This window comes from Oncorhynchus nerka, linkage group LG9b (genome assembly GCF_034236695.1).
Source record: "Oncorhynchus nerka isolate Pitt River linkage group LG9b, Oner_Uvic_2.0, whole genome shotgun sequence".
Taxonomy (NCBI): Eukaryota; Metazoa; Chordata; class Actinopteri; order Salmoniformes; family Salmonidae; genus Oncorhynchus; species Oncorhynchus nerka.
Genome location: NC_088424.1, coordinates 312924 through 325802, shown reverse-complemented (window position 1 = coordinate 325802; position 12879 = coordinate 312924). Strand labels below are relative to the sequence as shown.

At 43.6% G+C, this 12879-nt stretch overlaps 1 protein-coding gene across 7 annotated transcripts in view; it reads right to left on the bottom strand.

The window, feature by feature from the left end:
• Window positions 1-1049: 1049 nt before the first annotated feature.
• Window positions 1050-12879, bottom strand: part of pde4ca (phosphodiesterase 4C, cAMP-specific a) — a 74582-nt gene continuing 62752 nt past the window's right edge. For 6 of the 7 annotated variants that reach the window (XM_029642301.2, XM_065013234.1, XM_029642303.2 and 3 more), the window contains 5 exons: window positions 12700-12864; window positions 12455-12554; window positions 11962-12239; window positions 11080-11262; window positions 10037-10939 (listed from right to left, as the gene is read on the bottom strand). In XM_029642301.2, the coding sequence (XP_029498161.1) occupies window positions 10412-10939; window positions 11080-11262; window positions 11962-12239; window positions 12455-12554; window positions 12700-12864 (1254 nt within the window). In that variant the 3' untranslated portion in view covers window positions 10037-10411. Of the gene's footprint in view, window positions 4887-10036; window positions 10940-11079; window positions 11263-11961; window positions 12240-12454; window positions 12555-12699; window positions 12865-12879 lie in introns of those variants that run through there. The other variant, XM_065013235.1, reaches the window with a different exon arrangement.

The window sequence follows — 12879 nt, the reverse complement described above, 5'->3', positions numbered from 1 at the left end:
GGAGGAAGGGGAGGACCATCCTCCTCAGTGAATTTCAGAAAAATACAAATAATGAAACATAAAAAAAGTTATCATTTTTAGATAAAGCTGTACTAAATATGTTCACGTCACCAAATAATTGATTAAAACACACTGTTTTGCAATGAAGGTCTACAGTAGTCTCAACAGCACTCTGTAGGGTAGCACCATGGTGTAGCCGGAGGACAGCTAGTTTCCATCCTTCCCCTTCCATAGACTTAAACAGTAATTATGACAACTTCCAAAGGACGTCTTCCAACCTATCAGAGGACTTGCAGCATGAACTGACATGCTGTCCACCCAATCAAAAGATCAGAGAATGAATCTAGTATTGAAAGCATAAGTTAATGTGGTGAGTAGATGACCGCAAAGAGAGGGAAAGAAAATAGATGAACAGTTTTGAACAATTACAAGCGAAAGAGAGGATTTTTTTCATGTTCACTTACTTAACCAGCGAATACAGCTAGCTAGTTTGGCCTACTCAAATACCCAGCTCAAACAGAGAGGAATGCAGTGTTAGCTAGCTTGCTGGCTATGGCTGTAGAACACTGGAACTCTTCCAAGTCATGGTTAGCTTTTGGTTTTATAAATGTAATGCCATCGGGGCCCGCCAGTGTAAACTGCAAAACTGCTTGCTGCTGACTGTACACTGTACTGCATGATTGTAGTGGGTCTGTAATGCGTTAGTTCTAGTAGCTATGTTGACTATGACATTAATATGGTGACAACGATGTAGGCTGTGTGTAGAGATTAGCGGTTATTATATGAAGGTTTGGCTTGGAAAGGTTTTTTCGCTTGGTCACAGACAGCTGATGTGTTGTGCACTGAAGTTCACAAGCGAAGGGAAAAGGTGAGAGGAGGAGAGTGCGTAGATGTGAGAAGGAATTATACAACGATTAAAGGGATCGTGCTGTTTGTATGTGGCTACTATAAAAGTGAAATGTGTTTGCGTGTGATCAGGGGTGTATTCATTCCGCCGATTCTGTTGAAAAAAAGTTAATTAAACATAGGCAAACGGAACGAAACGGGGATAAACATATCTGAATGTGTCCATTAGAATAGAATAAAACTTTATTGTCCATCCAGGATGCATATATTTTTTGGGCATCACCTTCCATTAAAAGGATCACATATACATATTTTCACATCACACATCATTTAAACCAGCCAGTCCATCATACTGCATACACTAAAAACATAGGGAACATTGATACATTCACTCACAACTGCACTGGACTGATAAGTACATATACCAATATAATTTATGTTGAGTTTAGTAGTCCAACAGCACAAGGAACAAATTGTTTTAACACGTTCTTGGCCATGGGCATTCTGAAGCACCGGCCAGATGGAAGCCTCTCGAGCTGACAATAACAGTAACCTTCTTTTTGGTTGCCTTGTGGAACAGACTTCTCAAATGTGCCTGTGGTCAACCAATTACTTTGCTGGCTGTGTTTACTATTTTGGTCCGTTTGCTTTTGCCCCTTTATGCTCAGATTACCATACCAGACTGTCATATTGAACATGAGGATGTTCTCCACCAAGGCGCTGTACACCCTCTCCAGAACATCCTGGATGACACTAAACTCCTTCAATTTCCTGATTAAAAACAGGCGTTGGCTTGCTTAAAAAAAAAAATACAGTCTGTATTCTCTGTAAAATTCAGCTTGTTATCAATTTGTGTATTTGAAACACTCAACCGCCACCACTGGTTGGTCGTTCAGAAAGAGTGATTGGGGCATTGGCAAGTTGTTGTCATTGATGATCAACTCCGTTGCCTTTTCCACATTGATATGGAGGGCACTTGACCCGCAACATTCTTGAAGGTTGTTGGTCTGTTTAAAATAGCTGTCCCCATCTGACGTAGCATCTTTAAAAAATAGTCCTACCAGAGCCATGTCATCCAAGTACTTGAAAAGGCTCACATTGTTTCCTTGGATCTTCATCTCATTAGTGTAGATAGAGAACAACCACGCTGAAAGGACACACCCCTGGGGCGCCCCTGTGTTTAGGGTCAGTTCATCAGAGAGGGCCCCATTCCTGAGGACACTCTGCGGGCGGTCAGTTAAAAGGTCCTTGATCCAACCTGCGAGGCCTCCGTTTACATTCAGGTCCAGTAGTCGTTTCAGGCAGTGTGTGTATTTGCATTGTATTGAAAAATGAACTCAAATCAATAAATAAAAGGTGTGCATAATGATTTAGCATGTTGAAAGTGATTAGCCACCATGTTCACCAAGGTCAGGGTAGTGTCCTCCGTCCCCCTCTGCTCTGTGCCTTATAGGCAAACTGTAACAGGTCTAGTTGATCTGCTATGGACAGGGTAAGGTGCTTACTGACAACCATTTCCATGCATTTGGCCAGAAGGGGCACGAGGGCCACAGGTCAAAAGTAATTTGGTTATCTGGCCCCTGACTTCTTAGGCACTGGTACAATGATCAACACCTTCCAGGATTGTTTGGCACTGTACATGTGCTCAGCAGGAGTCGTGTGAAGTCTCCGGTTTCCCCGCCTCCGTAGTCTGTTCCTAACACCACCTCTTCAGCCTCCTTCTTAGTTTCCATTTTTTACTTTGTAGAACAAACATCAGGCAAAGCAATGCTGTTTTCGAGAGTGTGAGCTTTATCTCGAAAAGAAAGCCGAAACTCACAGGAGTAGGGGATGGTTGTTGATTTACTCACTGAATCCATACAACTTCCGGTATAGATTGTAAAATTTTGCGCATATTACAGCGATTAGGATTGAGAAAGTCACACATGCCATGTACAATCCACTTTAAAATTTATGACGCACTTGGAATTACACTTCGATCACACATTGAGGCTTCCGGGTGGCGCAGTGGTCTAAGAAACTGCAATTCAGTGCTAGAGAGGTCACTAAAAACCCAGGTTCGATTCCAAACTGTATCACAACCAGCCGTGATTGTGAGTCCCATAGGTTAGGGTTTGCCTGTGGTAGGCTGTCATTTTAAATTAGAAAATGTTCTTAACTGACTTGCCTGGTTAAATAATAACATTAAATTGCATTTTGGTGCACCAGAAGTACATTCATTTCAAATGGAACTCTGCGTTTGCCTTGCAGCATTGCTTTGCAGAGGCAGTTACAGTGCGTTCTGTGTGGCGCATAGATTTATCTAACATATGCGAAAAATGCACAGTATGCATAGACGGCTTGACAGAAACGGTAGCAGAAGGTGAAGGTTGAACTTTTGTTGCACACAACAGATGATGCTGCGTACCATTTTGCGCAATGACACTGTTGGTGTTCAACAAAAAAGAAACCAAATTGAGCAATATAACTATGAACAAACAAACAATTCAGGCAGGTGAACTCCTCTGGGTCTGGCAGCAGTGCTCGCACCCACATTGGAACTTCAGTAAAACCAAGGAGCTGATTATGGACTACAGGACTCTCGTTTGCAACTATTGGACTAATGATTATGTTGGCTAGCTGGCTATGGCTATCCAACACATTCAATGAATGTATCAATGTCTGTCACCTTGATCACTCAAATTTCTCTCGACCTGTGTACCTACTTGTAAACGTTCATTCATAGGCTAGGTTGTAGCAACCTCGTGATGGGTACAGAGAAAATGTGAGTATCATGTAGTAGCCTAAACCTATCAATGTTACATTGAGCTGGGTGAATGGAATATGAATGACAGTCATCCAATATGCTGTAATAAAATCAAATTGTATTGGTCACATACACGTGTTCAGCAGATGCTATTGTGGGTGTAGTGAATGCTTGTGCTTCTAGTTCAGACAGTGCAGCAATGTCAAACAAGTAATATCTAACAATTTTACAACATATACCCAATACACACAAATCTAAGTTAAAGGAATGGAATTAAGAATATATAAATATTTGGACAAGCAATGTTAGAGCGGCATAGACTAAGATGCAGTAGGAAGTATAGAATGCAGAATATACATATGAGATGAGTAATGTAGGATATGTAAACATTATTAAAGTGACATTTTTAAATTTAGTAGTGTTCCATTTATTAAAGTGGCCAATGATTTCAAGTCTGTGTATAGGCAGCAGCCTCTCTGTGCTTGTGATGGCTATTTAACAGACCTTGAGCCTTGAGATAGAAGCTGCTTTTCAGTCTCTCTGTCCCCGCTTTGATGCACCTGTACTGACCTCACCTTCTGGATGATAGCGGGGTGAACAGGCAGTGGCTCGGGTGATTGTTGTCCTTGATAACATTTTTGGCATTCGTGTGACATCGGGTGCTGTAAGTGTCCTGGAGGGCAGGTAGTTTGCCCCGGTGATGCATTGTGCAGACCGCACCACCCTCTGGAAAGCCCTGTTGTTGTGGGCGGTGCAGTTGCTGTACCAGGAGGTGATACAGCCAGACAGGATGCTCTCAATTGTGCATCTGTAAAAGTTTGTTAGGGTTTTAGGTTACAAGCCAAATTTCTTCAGCCTCCTGAGGTTGAAGGGGCGCTGGATAGGGGGGTGCTCCCTCTGTTGTTTCCTGAAGTCCCCGATCATGTCCTTTTGATTTGTTGACATTGAGTGGTTATTTTCCTTGCACCACACTCCCAGAGCCCTCACCTCCTCCCTGTAGGCTGTCTCGTCGTTGTTGGTAATCAAGCCTACTATTGTTGTGTTGTCTGCATGCTTGTCTGCGTGCTTGGCCACACAGTCATGGGTGAACAGGGAGTACAGGAGGGGGCGGAGCACGCACCCTTGTGGGGCCCCAGTGTTGAGGATCGGTGAAGTGGAGATGTTGTTTCCTACCTTCACCACCTGGGTATGGTCTGTCAGGAAGTCCAGGACCCAATTGCACAGGGAGGGGTTCAGACCCAGGCCCTCAAGCTTAATGATGAGCTTGGAGGGTACTATGGTGTTGAATGCTGAGCTACAGTTGAAGAAAGAAGATTAAATGGAGTCATTTAAACTCGTTTTTCAACCACTCCACAAAATGTCTTGTTAACAAACTATACTTTTGGCAAGTCAGTTAGGACATCTGTCATTTTCCAACAATTGTTTACAGACAGATTATTTAACTTATATTTCACTGTATCACAATTCCAGTGGGTCAGAAGTTTATATACACTATGTTGACTGTGCCTTTAAACAGCTTGGAAAATACCAGAAAAGTATGTCATGGCTTTAGAAGCTTCTAACAGGCTAATTGACATCATTTGAGTCAATTGTAGGTGTACCTGTGGATGTATTTCAAGGTCTACCTTCAAACTCAGTGCCTCTTTGCTTGACATCATGGGAAAATCAAAAGAAATGAGCCAAGACCTCAGAGAATAAATGTAGACCTCCACAAGTCTGGTTCATCCTTGGGAGCAATTTACAAATGCCTGAAGGTACCACGTTCATCTGTACAAGCAATAGTATGCAAGTATAAACACCATGGGACCATGCAGCCATCATACCGCTCAGGAAGGAGACGCGTTCTGTCTCCTAGAGATGAACGTACTTTTGTACAAAAAGTGCAAATCAATCCCAGAACAACAGCAAAGGCCCTTGTGAAGATCCTGGAGGAAACACGTACAAAAGTATCTATAGGCCGCTCACCAAGGAAGAAGCCACTGCTACAAAACCACCATAATAAGCCAGACTACAGTTTGCAACTGCACATGGGGACAAAGATCCTACTTTTTGGAGAAATGTCCTCTGGCCTGATGAAACAAAAATAGAACTGTTTGGCCATAATGACCACCGAAGCCGAAGAACACCATCCCAACCATGATGCACGGGGGTGGCAGCATCATGTTGTGGGGGTGTTTTGCTGCAGGAGGGACTGGTGCACTTCATAACATAGATGGCATCATGAGGATGGAAAATTATGTGGATATATTGAAGCAACCTCTCAAGACATCAGTCAGGAAGTTAAAGCTTGGTCACAAATGGGTCTTCCAAATGGACAATGACCCCAAAACATACTTCCAAAGTTGTGGCAAAATGGCTTAAGGATAACAAAGTCAAGGTATTGCAGTGGCCACCACAAAGCCCTGACCTCAATCCTATAGAAAATTTGTGGGCATAACTGAGTCCTACAAGGAGGCCTACAGTGCCTTGCGAAAGTATTCGGCCCCCTTGAACTTTGTGACCTTTTGCCACATTTCAGGCTTCAAACATAAAGATATAAAACTGTATTTTTTTGTGAAGAATCAACAACAAGTGGGACACAATCATGAAGTGGAACGACATTTATTGGATATTTCAAACTTTTTTAACAAATCAAAAACTGAAAAATTGGGCGTGCAAAATTATTCAGCCCCCTTAAGTTAATACTTTTGCTTTATGTTTTGGATCATTGTCTTGTTGGAAGACAAATCTCCGTCCCAGTCTCAGGTCTTTTGCAGACTCCATTAGGTTTTCCCACTTGTTGTTGATTCTTCACAAAAAAATACAGTTTTATATCTTTATGTTTGAAGCCTGAAATGTGGCAAAAGGTCACAAAGTTCAAGGGGGCCGAATACTTTCGCAAGGCACTGTACAAACCTGACTCAGTTACACCAGCTCTGTCAGGAGGAATGGGCCAAAATTCACCCAAATGTTGGGGCTACCCGAAACGTTTGACCCAAGTTAAACAATTTAAAGGCAATGCTACCAAATATTAATTGAGTGTATGTAAACTTGTGACCCACTGGGAATGTAATTCGCTGTTCGCTGCTCTGGCCCCCAATGGTGGAACAAACTCCCTCACGACGCCAGGACAGCGGAGTCAATTACCACCCTCCGGAGACACCTGAAACCCCACCTCTATCAGGAATACCTAGGATAGGATAAAGTAATCCTTCTCACCCCCCCCCCCCCTTAAAAGATTTAGATGCACTATTGTAAAGTGGCTGTTCCACTGGATGTCTTAAGGTGAACGCACCAATTTGTAAGTCGCTCTGGATAAGAGCGTCTGCTAAATGACTTAAATGTAAATGTAAAATGTAATGAAAGAAATAAAAGCTGAAATAAACTATTCTCTCTACTATTATTCTGACATGTCACATTCTTAAAATAAAGTGGTGATCCTAACTGACCTAAAACAAGGAATTTTTACTCAGATTAAATGTCAGGAATTGTGAAAAACGGAGTTTAAATGTGTTTGGCTAAGATGTAAACTTCCGACTTCAACTGTCCATCACTGGGCCCAACCCATCGCACCACTGATAGCTCCTGATTCAATTATTTTTCCATCTATCCCTTGCTAGTATGACTGTAGTCAACATAAATATGTTTTTATTTAGAATGATTGTTTAAACAAGCTCCTATTGAAATGCACTTAGATAACCGTAATGTAATCTGAATTTCGTGTCATTGGGAAAAAAACCGTGTGTATCATTGTAGCATTCCATGGTCAACATTATTTCCAATAAGCATCCATGATGTCAAAAGCATGAAGACTCCTTTATTGAAAAGGTGGACAGGCGTACAGTAACAGTAAGCGCTTAGAAACCCGTAGTAAACAGTTGTGTTTGGATTGTCGAGACTGCAGACAGGTGTTCTGGGCCAAGTTTCCCAAAAGCATCATAACGCTAAGTTCAATTTAGCCTTGAGATGCTTTTGGGAAACTGGGACCTGTTCAGGAGAGAAACATAGGAACGGCGTGTCTGAAACTGGGATCTCCTACTCTACTGATGTTATCCAGAAAATCCTGAAAGTTTGAGTATTTTTGCTTTCTTTAATGGCAGACATAGGAAAACTAAAACATTTGGTTGAGTTCTGTAGTTGAAATCTGTCCCATTTTTTTTTTCTCCCAAAGCTCGGAAGGTAGCTACAAATAAATACTCCGCCTCCGACAAAGTCTATAGTTCTTCATTTCGGACATATATATAGAAATAATAAATAAACTGTACACAAAGCATTGTGAGGAAAGTATACAAAACAATAAATGAAATATACAAAACAATAAATGTTAGACGGTCATTGTGAGGGCTGGTGAAATTTTTGTTGTTGCATGACAGCTGAGGAAGGCAGAAAGGCTTGCTTGAGTTCTTGACTGTTTGTGCTCCTTAGCTACGTTATGCATGACACTGGATTCTCTCCACCTTATATTAAATCTAGGCTGAAAGAAAACATATGCAAATATAAGGCTCCAGAAAGTGTCATTTCTAGATCTTTCGTAAAAACACAACATAAATTTACTCCACGATGGCCGTTCGACGTTTGTGTTTCGTCCACAGATGAGTTTATCTTAGTTACTTGAAAACTCTCCTTGTGAATCTTGCAAAAAAAAAAAAAAAAAGTATATTTATCAAAATATATTGTGGTTAGTTACAAAAAGGTTAAATTCCATAACCTAACAAGTCCCCTATTTCAGCTGCAGTGGTCCAGCCTGTGCTGTGAATCAATTGTAATAATCAGGCCGTATAATACCAGAATACAGACAGAAAACTAACGTGGATGAGTCAAGTTACATTACACTCAACTGTGCTGGAAGTGCAGAGACTGGTGAAAGTGCCATACAGAGTGCTTTGGTTTCTTTACAAATTCAATTCATCAAAACGTCCAACCATTCAAACATACCACTTACTTTAAGACAAGTACAGTTATCGGGGGATTATTGTTCTGAAACCGAAAACCTATTTGGACAGAACGAGTGCACAGGGAGGGAGACGTGATCAACAATGCTGTCAGTCAGTCATTGATGGAAACTAGCCAGGGGCAAAATGGAAATTACAGTACGAATTGTGTCATGCTTGCCTGGCACTTGTACTGTCATTGGCTTTGTCCCTGTGAAGAGCAGACTATTGACCAATGACAAAGGGAAAGGGGGGGGGGGGGGGGCACAGAGAACTGGCCCATGGCAGAATTGCGCTTGAGTGGCACATCTTTCACACATCTCTGAAATAGTTTGGCAAATATTACAACTTTTTCTTCACAAACCCAGATGACATAGTACATGCTAACAATGTATCTTATTTAGTAATTCAACTGGTTGAAAATGTGACCAGTGGTGATGTTACCTGTGGGAAACGTGAGACCTACTGTGTTGTAACAACAATAATGGACTTGAAAGGGCATTGTCCACAGACCTACTGTCAAACAGTTCTTATCTTAGTCCAGGTTCCCCCCAAAAAACAACCAGTTCTCCTAATGTGCCAGGCTATGTAAGTGCTGGTTACACCGTCCTCCAATGTGTTCATGGATTGGCACAAGCCCTTTCAAGCAGGGCATTGGCTGTGAGTTCAATTGTAAAAGTGCTAAAAGTGGAGGCAGACTGATGAAAATGGGTGCCGTGAAGAGGTTAAAGATACACACACACAAGTACAGCATAGAGCCGTGTGTATACACTTTGAGTGACGTTCAATAAATAAAATCATACAGAAAAGGGTTGAAGTCTGAACTGAAGTCTTAACCCAAAGTGCTTTGGGTACAATAAAACCATAGCTAAACCCAATCCAATTAACATAACTATAGTCAACTTACAGTAGGCATGGGCATTTTCAATGCCTTGAATTGTATTACACGGGCTGACTTCAATTCCCGAATTTCAACACTGGGAGGCGCCAGGTGCAAACAGCATAGCTTTGTCTTACTTTTATGCCCCGACAACGACTGGCTCAGGGTTCGTTTAGGTAGGTGTACACGTAACGGGTCGGGTTAGGACTGTGTGAGGAAGAACGGACCCTAAACCAATTGTTTTAGAGTTTGTAATGCTGCTGTAGTGCTGCTGCTTCAGTCAATCTTAGCACAAGACCCCATGCGAGGCACCTAGTAGCAGTTGCAACAGTGGTACCCAAAAAGTGTTGTTGCTGCATTTGAAACAATCTCTTCCTCAAACCATTCTGAAGGCCTGCTCTGTACTTTGTCCTTTTGTGGTACATATCTGGTAAGGTCTGCAGTTGACCAGTAAAAACCACTTCCTGCACTCTTTTGAAAGGCCTTGAATAAAATATCAAATCATCAACAGTTGTGAAGGCAGGCAAACATTGCCATTGGCCAAATTCCTGTTTATTGCGCTGTGTGGCATAAAGTCTCAAAAGACATTATGGCGTTTGTTGTTACTAAGTTCAACGCGCCGTCAATTGTTTCAAGCAGTCATAAGTAGTCCGTGCAAAATTCCTCGCTCCTTTGTCGTAGACCTGGCTGTCAAAACAGGAAGGTTGGTTACCTCAGCGTCTCTTGAAAAACGTAAGCCAAACACGGTGACGCATGTTCAACTCCGAAACATATCGGTAAAACACAAAACACCAGCTCAAAAGCACGGTTTCCTGTTCTCTGCAACCTAACAAATAGGAACCCGTGGGGCTCTCCTCTCTCCAGTGCAAGGTGACTGCTGTGTAAGTGCAGACTTCCCGAACGCACCCCCTTTACGTTCTCTACCTCAGCTTTGTCCTGCCATTCAGTCCAAAGAAGCCAAAGATGGGTTCAGGGGGAGGCACAGAAAATCAACAAAAAAAACTAACAAAAAAGAACATTGCACTGGTGTTATGTACCTAGCCTGAAGCGCCTCACACCGGCATTACCTTCTTGGTCATGTTCTTTGTCTTCGGCTGCCTCCTTGTCTGGGTCAGAGTCAGTGGACAAAGTCGTGCCACCGAGATTGAGAACAGAGGTGGCCATTTTAGAAAGCCCCTGAGAGTGTGGGTGAGCAGTTGCAGACATGGAATGGAGTCTGCTGTCCGGGTCAGTTCTAGAAGGCTCCGCCCCAGTGCTACTGTACCCCTCCTCCTCTTCTTTGGGGCTCTCTGTGTCGGACTCGCCTTCCTCCTCTAGGGTCAGCTCAAACTGGAATTTGTCTCCGATGGAAGATCCACCCCCTCCAGACCCCATGGCTCCCCCAGGCAGGCCCACCTTGTCCTGGGCCTCGGGGGTAGGCGAGGGGCTGTGGGGGATCATGCTCTGGTACCACTCGCGGTTGTCCTCTAGCGTGTCTAGGATCTCCTGGGCGTCGGGGTGGACCAGGTCGGCCCACGTCTCCCACAGAGGGTGAACTATGTAGTCTATGAAGCCCACCTGGAGGGGAAGAGGAATATATTCATTGACATATTTGCCAGAGATGCAGACCTTTATCCCGAAACAGACAGCGTATGTCTCTATGCATGTGTACATAGTGTGTATCTGTGTCTCTGTGCTTGTGTGTGTCGTAACCGCACCTGGTTCTTCTCGATGGAGGCGTTGTGTTTGTCACACATGGGGCTGATCTCCATGCCCTTGTCCCTCTCCCTGTCCCCCTGGGTGAAGAACTCCACCATGATGCGGTCGGTCCACTGGCGGTACAGCTCCAGGGGCTTGGTGGGGTTACTGAGGTCAGCACAGTGAACCATGTTCTGGAGGACCTGGAGAAACCCAAAACCCACTTCTATTGAGCATTGAGGAATGAAACGGCCGTAGAATCATATCAGTCAATCAATCCAATCTATTTTGTAAAGCCCTTTTTACGTCAGCAGTTGTCACAAAGTGCTTATACAGCAACACAGCCCCCCCAAAAAAACAAAGAGCAAGCAATGCAGATGTAGAAGCGCGGTGGCTAGGAAAAACTCCCTAGAAAGACAGGAACCTAGAGAGGAACCAGGATCCGAGGGGTAGCCCAGTCCATTTCTGGATGTGCTGGGTGGAGATTTTGAGAGTACATGGCCATTAAAGCCAAATCGTTCTTCAAGATGTTCAAAAGTTCATAGATGACCATAAGGGTCAAATAGCAATCACAGTGAGGGTGCAACAAATCAGCACCTCAGGAGTAAATGTCTGTTGGCTTCTCATATCCGAGCATTCAGAGGTCGAGACAGGTCGAGGCAGCAGGTGCAGTAATATGTTCCCAATGGTTCAGTTGGTAGGAGCATGGTGCTGTCAGTTTAGGTAAATGTTTTGGGGTTCAATTCCTGAATATGCCAAATACACTGAATGAATGGGTTAATTGTAAGAGGCTTGGGATGAAAGTGTCAGCCAAAATGGCCATATTATCATCTAATTCACATCAGTTATGCTGAATACGAATCCCTGCTAAGAGAATGAATGGGATTCTTTCTGAGTCTAACCTGGATGCGATCTCCATAGTTGTCCAGCAGCAGCACTCCAGAGCTGGTCACTTTCTTGGTCTCCACCATGGTCTTCAGGTCCGCCAGCAGGTTCATGTGTTTGGACATGTCTGTGGCTAACACCATGTCTATGACCATCTTGCGTAGGGACTGTCTCTGTTTCTTGCTGAGGTTCTGGAAGATGTCACAGTTGTTCTCCTGCAGCAGCTTGAAGCCCACAGCCAGGTGGTGGTTCTCCAGGACTGACACGTCATTATACATCAGGGCCAACTCTGAGTCTGAACGGACACACAGCAGAGAATGGAACAGTGTTGGACAGACAAAGACAGATAGATATATATACGCACACACACGAAGAGAGATATTCTACAGCGGGGGGTCTCAAACTGGTGGCGTGCGGGCCAGATGTGGCCCGTGAATTGATTTTAATGTGGACACACAAAGGATTCCAAGATTTGAAACATCTACATCCTAGTGCCCCGTGTGAACTCACTGGTGTTAATGAGGAACTGATTGGACACCCCCGGATGGTCCACATCATGTATAGCACTGGCAAACAAAGCAGCCAAGATCTCCAAGTCAGTGAACACAGCCTGCAGAGATGGGAGAAACACAGGGATGTTAATGCAGGTAAATACCGTATGTGTGTGGGACTCATATATTGATGTAACAACAATACGGTATTAAAAATACTGTATTGTCAGTTTCTAGCTAAAAAGTTGTATTGTATTGACGTACCTCCAGGGCGGGGGTGGAGAGAAGGACGTGGGTGGACTGGACCACGTCTGCAGCATGGATGTTGTTGTGGTAGGCCACATCGTGGTGGTAGTGGTCCTCCAGGGTCATCATGAAGGTGATGAAGGTGTCTGCAGGGATCTTGAAGGACTTCCGCAGCTCTCGCTCCTATAGAGGAAACAT